At 44.9% G+C, this 8,189-nt stretch overlaps 1 protein-coding gene across 1 annotated transcript; it reads right to left on the bottom strand.

The window, feature by feature from the left end:
* Positions 1 to 277: 277 nt before the first annotated feature.
* On the bottom strand, positions 278 to 2,488 carry LOC101602674 (sphingolipid delta(4)-desaturase DES1-like). Its single transcript, XM_045135192.1, has 2 exons — positions 1,754 to 2,488; positions 278 to 474 (listed from the first exon to the last, which is right to left on the bottom strand). Exons 1-2 carry the CDS (start codon positions 2,468 to 2,470, stop codon positions 328 to 330), a joined length of 864 nt encoding a protein of 287 aa, XP_044991127.1. The 5' UTR covers positions 2,471 to 2,488; the 3' UTR covers positions 278 to 327.
* Between the last annotated feature and the right edge of the window lie 5,701 nt (positions 2,489 to 8,189).

Here is an 8,189-nt window from a genome sequence, read left to right as displayed (position 1 = left end):
TAAGTTTAACAAGGAAAATTTTCTGGTTAGGATACTACCTGAGTGAAAGAGCACCTGTATAGGCCCTAGGTTCAATTACCATAAGCACCACAAGAAAATTTAAAACAGGCCAGGCATAGTGGCACACACCTTTAATCCCAGTACTGAGTGCTGTTAGTTCAAGGCCTCCCTGAGACTACAGAGTGAATTCTAGATCGGCCTGGGCTAGAGTGAGACCCTACCTCGAAAAACCAAAACAAAAAAAAAAATAAATAAATAAAAAGCAAAAATCCACATTCTCAGCTCTTATAAAGCCCATGAGAGGAGTTCTTTTGGCTCTGATGATATTTATTCCAGAACTTCCTGTCCCTTTGGAGGCCTCTTGATCCTTGAGTAGGGACTTATGGTGTCATCCATCACAAAGTCATACAGTACTTTCACCCAGGAATTGTAGCAGGGAAGAGTATCGTAGTATTCAGCTGCTATTTTCCTCACCTGGAAGTGAAGAGACACAGCGAGGTGAACAGTGAGTGTTACTGAGGCCCATCAAGATGACAGGTGAGCTGGGCATGGTGGCGCACACCTTTAATCCTAACCCAAAGGTAGGTGGATTGCCGTGATTTGGAGGCCACCCTGAGTCTGCATAGTGAATTCCAGGTCAGCCTGGACTAGAGTGAGACCCCACCTTGAAAAAACAAAAAGTAAATAAATAAATCTGAAGTAAACTCAACACATTTGGGAAATGGACCTCACATAACATTTTTCAATGGAGCACATGTCTTTGGGCCTATTCTACTAATGTCACAGTAAATCAAATAAAATGGAAATGAAAATATATCAAGGGCCATTAAAAAAAAGGAAAGAAAAAATACTTTGAAAAAATGATGAACTGGGGATGGTGGTGGTGCATGTCTTTAATCCCAGTACTAGGGAGGCAGAGGTAGGGGGATCACCATGAGTTCAAGGCCACCCTGAGACTACATAGTGAATTCCAGGTCAGCCTGAGTTAGAGTGAGAGCCTACCTCGAAAAACAAGAAACAACAACAAAAAAAGATATTAGCCAGGCATGGTGGCACACGCCTCTAATCTCAGCACTTGGGAGGCAGAGGCAAAAGGATTGTGAGTTTGAGGCCACCCTGAGACTACATAGTGAATTCCAGGTCAGCCTGGGCTAGAGTGAGACCCTACCTCGTACAAACAACAACAACAAAAAACAGCTTAAGGATTAATTTTCATTAAAAAGAGAAAAGGGAACTGTAGAGATGCCTTAGTGGTTAAGCGCTTGCCTGTGAAGCCTAAGGACCCTGGTTCGAGGCTCGGTTCCCCAGGTCCCACGTTAGCCAGATGCACAAGGGGGCGCACACGTCTGAAGTTCGTTTGCAGTGGCTGGAAACCCTGGCACGCCCATCCTCTGTCTGTCTTTCTCTCTGTGTCTGTTGCTCTCAAATAAATAAAAAATGGACAAAAAATTTTTTAAAACAAGAGAAAATGGGGCTGGAAAGATGGGATTAGTACTTGCCTGTGATGCCTAAGAACTAGCCAGAAGCAGTGCCACAGCACGCAATGCCACACTTGAGCACAAGGGGGCGCAAGTGTCTGGAGTTCATTCCCAGTGGCTGATGGCCCTGGCATGCCTATTCTGTGTATTTACCTCTTTCTCAAAATAAATAAATAAACATTTAAAAAGAGCAAATGTAGGATAATTTAATTATTATACTATAAATTTACATATATGCATCAGACTCCAGAGTACATATTCAGTCCTTTACTTACCAGTGGAAGGTTTTTTCCAGGAATGTTGGGGAAGTCATGATGTTCATTATGGTAACCCACATTGAAGGTGAGGAAATTCAGAGGTCCGTAATACGAATATGTTTCATGTCCCTTTAAGAACATGTAATGTTCTGCTATAAAATGTCCTGAAATTGGGTGCAAACCCAGCCCAAGCAGGGATGCTGCCAACATGTACACTAAAGACTTAACTCCAAAAACATAGTAAATGGTAATGTTGAAAGTGATCTGGACTGAAGTATTGATGATTTCCAGGCTGGAAATCGGCTTGCGGTTGATGAACAAAGGTCGAAAAGCATAAAAGAAAGGCTGGAGGACGACCCATATGAATTTCCTGAACGTGGTGCAGAAGAACCAGCCCTCAAAGTCAGTAGGAATGTCCACATCGATGCCATCGGCCCCCAGGTATCGGTGATGGTCCATGTGGTACCTCTTAAAGGAAACAGAATATGGAATCCCAATAGGGAGATTAGCAAGTATTCCAAACCAGCGATTCCAAAGTGATTTGTTGTGGCCAAAGGCGAAGTTGTGGGAAACCTCATGAATAGCCAAAGTCATTGAGTGGTTAAGGCAATTGCCAAAGACATAGGCCCAAAATATGACCCATTTCCAGTGCAAGTCTTTCACTAAGTAAAGTGCAGCCAACTGGGAGAGGAGCATCATGATCACGATCCAGACCAGCCTGGGGTCAGGCTTCATGAGGGACTTGATCTCTGGATACTTGGCTGTAAGAAAGAAAAATAAACCGAAAATCAGAAAAGTAGAATTACAAGTGATTCTAATTGACATTCAAGAAATTATAAGTAGGGGCCAGATGTGGTGGCACATGCCTTTAATCCCAGCACTTGGGAGGCAGAGGTAGGAGGATTGCTGAGAGTTCGAGGCCACCCTGAGACTACATATTTAATTCCAGGTCAGCCTGGACCAGAGTGAGACCCTACCTCAAACCCCTCCCCCTCAAAAAAAAGATTATAACTAGGGGAAATGGCTCAGTGATTAAAAGAGCTTGCTTGCAAAGCCTGCCAACCTAGGTTAAATCCCCAGTATTTTAGTACCTACGTTAAGCCACATGCACAGTGACACATGTATCTGGACTGCCTTTGCACTGGCAAGGAGACTGTCATGTCCAACTCACTTGTGTATACGCAAATAAATTATTTTAAAAAGGAATTATAAGCCAAATGTGGTGGTATACTCCTTTAATCCCAGCACTTGGGAGGCAGAGGTAGGAGAATCACTATGAGTTCGAGGCCACCCTACATAGTGAATGCCAGGCCAGCCTGAGCTAGAGTGAGACCTTACCTGAAAGGAATTGTAGGGCTAGAGAGATGGCTTAACAGTTCAGGTGCTTGCCTGTGAAGCCTAAGGACCCATGTCCCATGTTTGGAGGTCCAGGTCCTACATAAACCAGATGCCTGTGCACACAAGGGGGCACACGCGTCTGGAGTTCGATTGCAGTGGCTGGAGGCCCTGGCAGGCCAATTCTGTCGCTCTCTCTCATGCGCTATTGCTCTTGTGAATGAAAAAGAAAAGGCTTGTCTGTTGGGCTTGCCTTAAATAAATAAAAACCGGGCGTGGTGGCACACACCTTTAATCACAGCGCTTGGGAGGCAGTGGAAGAGGGATCGCTGTGAGTTTGAGGCCAGCCCAGGACTACAGAGTGAATTCCAGGTCAGCCTGGAAAATACAACAAAAACCAAAAAGAAGTTATGACTAGGGCTGGAGAGATGGCTTAGCAGTTAAGCGCTTGCCTGTGAAGCCTAAGGACCCCGGTTCGAGGCTCAGTTCCCCAGGACACACGTTAGCCAAATGCACAAGAGGATGCACACATCTGGAGTTCGTCTACAGTAGCTGGAAGCCCTGGCACGCCCGCTCTCAATCTCTCTCTCTCTCTCTCTGTCTCTTTCTCTCTGTCACTCTCAAATAAATAAATAAATAAATGAACAAAAAAATAAAAAAAAGAAGTTATAACTAAATAAACACATGGATTAGATTTTCCTTCTCCAAATCATAACATACCCTCTAGTGGAGCAGTTTCCAAACATTTGTCTTCAGTAGAGAAGAAGCTGTTCTGGTGGTAAGGTTATATATATAGGGCAACACTCAAAAATCTGGAAGCTTGGCTGGAGAAGCCGCTTAGCGGTTAAGGTGCATACCTGTGAGGCCTAAGGACCTTGATTTGATTCTCCAGATCCCATGTAAGCCAGATGCACATGATGGCGCATGCGTCTGGAGTTTGTTTGCAGTGGCTAGAGGCCCTGGTGTACCCATTCTCACTCACACTGTCTCCTGTCTCTAATAATAAACAAATAAAAATAAAATCTTTTTAAAACCTGGAAGCTTCATATAGTTTTTGGTTTGACTTAAAATTCTTTTTGCAATCTCTTTGAAAAACCATGTACTTTTCAGACAAAATAAAAATAAATACAAATAAATGTCGACTTTTTTTTTGTTTTGTTTTGTTTTTCAAAGTAGGGTCTCATTCTAGTTCAGGCTGACCTGGAATTCACTGTGTAGTCTCAGAGTGGCCTTGAACTCACAGCAATACTCCTGCCTCTGCCTCCCAAGTGCTAGGATTAAAGGTGTGCGCCACCACGCCTGGCTTCATATATATATATATATAATTTTTTGGGGGGGTCAACTATTTTGTTGCTGTTAAGCTGCGATCTCAGTTTGGAGCCCAGCCTGATTCAAAGTCCTGCACAAGTGGCTCAAGTCTGTAGCGTGGCCGAGACAACGGCACAGGTGCGTGTCAGTACATCCATGAATGCTGTTTACTTGTACATACATGGGTTGGTTTCTAGTGAGTGCTTCTCACAAAGGTTGATGCAGGTAGGGTTAAAGTTCACAGGACATGTTCAACTTCAGAGAGAAGTCATCCTCTGAATTAGCAGCCAGGAGGAAGTACTGCTCTCCACAGAGCACGGCCTGAAGATGAAATAGCGGGAGCCGCTAGGTAGGCACCGCTGTCATCCTGGTGCCCGCTGGCAAGGGTAGACTGCACACTTAATGTAGTCTTGAGTCCTCAGGTTAGTGCAGAATTACTCTGGCAGACTTCCAGAGTTCATTCCCTCTCCTCCTCCTCCTAAGAGAGCATGCCCAAGAGAGAGGGGGGGTTGGAAAGTCATGTGCGACCTTGCACTTGCCTCACCTCTGTGTGTCTGGCTTACATGGGATCTGGAGAGTCAAACATGGATCCTTAGGCTTCACAGGCAAGCGCCTTAACCACTAAGCCATCTCTCCAGCTCTATTCTTTTTTATTTTTATTTTATTTATTTATGAACGAGAGAGAGAGAGGCATAACAAACAAGTGAGACAGACAAAGGGAATGGGCACACCAGGACCTCTGCCACTGCAAACAAACTCCAGACACATGTGCCACCTTGTGCATCTGGCTTATGTGAGTACTGGAAAATTGAACCTGGGTCCTTAGGCTTCTCAGGCAAGCGCCTTAACCTCTGAGCCATCTCTTCAGCCCCAGAGTTCATCTTTATTTGAAGGTAATAAACTAGTGGAGGTCTTAAAACCATATGGCCCCATCTATGATGACCAGGAGGTATCCACATGTGGACTGCTGCACAAAAGTGGGCCAAGTACCTAACCTTCCCTGACAACAGGCACCTGCTGGGCAAACCTTAAAGATACTTAAATCTGGGCATGGTGGCACACACCTTTAATTCCAGCACTCAGTAGGCAGAGGTTGGTGGATGGTCAGGAGTTCGAGGCTGCCCTGAGTCTACATAATGAATTCCGGGTCAGCCTGGGCTAGTGCAAAACCCTACCTTGAAAAACCAACAAATAAATAAATAAATAGAAATAAAAATAAAAACAACTTTAAATCATTTGTGATTGGGAAAACACAAATCAAGACCATAGAAACTTCACTCCCCACTAGCATGGCTATAAGGGGGGGGGGGAATGGCAAAAACTAGGATGTAGAGAAACTGAAATCCTCTCACACTGCAGGGGGATTAAAATGGTGCCAGTGGATTGGTAGAGGGGCTCACTGTAGAGCATTTGCCCAGCATGTCAGGGGCCTGGGTTCGACCTATTGCACAGCCAGAAAGAATGAAATGGTGCAGCTATTTTGGAAACCAGTTTGGCAATTTCTCAAATGTTAAATACAGAATTGCTAAGGACCCAGAAACTCCACTTCTAAATATATCTATTCAAGAGAATGAAGAAATACAGTCACGTAATAGCATCCCCTGAATGGTCACAGAAGCAGAGTGAATGACCCATGAACTCCACTCCTAGATATGAAGACAAACGTGTATGCACTATCTCAGGTCATAGTGTCGTGTCCCCCCCCCCCCCAAGGTAGGGTCTCACTGTAGCTCAGGCTGACCTGGAATTCACTATGTACTCTCAGGGTGGCCTCTAACTTACGGCGATCCTTCTACCTGTGCCCCCTGAGTGCTGGGATTAAAGGCGTGCGCCACCACACCCAGTGGCATTTTTTTAAAATGACTTATTTTTATTTATTTATTTGACACAGAGGGGGAGGGGGCGCCAGGGTCTCCAGCCACTGCAAACGAACCCATACGCTGTGCCCCTTGTGCATCTGGCTAATGTGGGTCCTGGGGAATTGAACACAGGTCCTTTGGTTTTACAGGCAAACGCCTTAACCACTAAGCAATCCCTCCAGCCTGGCATTGTTTTTTTTAATTGTTTTGTTTTTGTTTTACGAGGCAGGGTCTCACTCTAGCTCAGGTTGACCTGGAATTCACTATGTAGTCTCAGGGTGGCCTCAAACTCATGGTGATCCTCCTACCTCTGCCTCCCAAATGCTGGGATTAAAGGTGTGTGTCACCACGCCCGGCGCAGACTCCCAATTTTAAAAATTCTTTTAAAATATAATATTGTATGATTTCACTTATAGAAAATGTCCCAAAAAGCCAGGCATGGTGGCTCATACCTTTAATCCCAGCACTCCAGTGGCTGAGGTAGGAGGATCACTGTGAGTTTCAGTCCAGTATGGGGCTAGAGTGAGTTCCAGGTCAGCCTGGGTTAGTATGAGACTGCCTTGAAAAACAAAATAAAACACCCAAATAGCTAAATCTATTGATAGATCATACCAGTCCCCTGGACTGGTAATAGATTCAGGTTTGTTTATTTATTTGTTTATTTTGGTTTTTCAAGGCAGGGTCTCTAACCCAGGCTGACCTGGAACTCACTGTAGCCCATACTGGCCTCCAACTCACAGTGATCTACCCCAGACTGACCTGGAATTCACTATGTAGTCTCAGGGTGGCCTCAGACTCAAAGTGATCCACCTACCTCTGCCTCCCAGGTGCTGGGATTAAAGGCATGTGCCACCACTTTGTTCCTATCTTTTTTTGTTTGTTTGTTTGTTTGGTTGGTTGGTTCAGGTTTATTTTTAAACATGCTGGGTGAACTTTTCCTGAGGGGATGTGAGAAATTGTCTCCTCACTCACACAGGACAGCAGTGACAGACTAAAGTAAAGAGGCCACCCAAGTCTAGCATGGCAAACCAGTGATCTCACCGAGCTTCTCTATAGAAGCCTGGGTGAAAGGTCCTTACAGGCACACTGGTGACCCTCAAACAGTCCACCCTGGCATTGAGGATGACTTCCTTCCTAGCTATGTTAAGCGACTTCTCCCTCTAGTTCACCTACACCCTCTAGATAATCAAGCCGCTCCCAAAACCACATTACAGCGTGGGCAGAATTTATATACACGTGGGAGGGGATGCAGGAAGGAAGGAGTGGCTAGAATCTCAGGGAGAGTCGTGACACTGCCCACGTGTTCCTATGAGGCACCAGCAACAGTCCCTGCCTTGTTGAGGGTCTGCTGTGGGCAAACACAGCCTTGCTAATCAAAACGCTAATAGCGGCTTTCACATTTAGAGGACAGCATTCCTCAACAGGGCATTATGAGATATTCTAAAGTTACATAAGAGAAATTAAATAAAATAATTAAATACAAGAAGTTATTGTGGAGGAACATATCTTTGGAACCCATGAACTCACTGAGGCATCCAAGATCAATGAGCTAACATGTCAGTTGAGTCCCTGAGGAAGATAGATAGTATTTTCTTCTTTTACTGAGATGCAGTGTCACTATGTTGCCCAAAATGGGCTTGAACTCTTCAACTCCAGGGGTCCTACTGCCCTTAGCCTCCTGGGTAACTTGGACTACGGAAGCATCCCATCACCCACCAGATTAGAGTCAATGAGTTGTAGACCCACGGGAGCCCCAGAGTGCCTATTATCTAAATTCTTCTTCTTTTAAAATTTATTTATTTATTTATTTGAGAGCGACAGACAGAGAAAGAGGTAACTGGAGGGAGAGAGCCTCGAACCAGGGTCCTTTAGGCTTCACAGGCAAGCATTTAACCACTAAGCCATCTCTCCAGCCCCCTCCCCTTTCTTTAAGTATTTAAAAAATTGGGGCT

Source organism: Jaculus jaculus, chromosome 1 (genome assembly GCF_020740685.1).
Source record: "Jaculus jaculus isolate mJacJac1 chromosome 1, mJacJac1.mat.Y.cur, whole genome shotgun sequence".
NCBI lineage: Eukaryota > Metazoa > Chordata > Mammalia > Rodentia > Dipodidae > Jaculus > Jaculus jaculus.
This window is presented reverse-complemented; position numbering and strand designations above follow the sequence as displayed.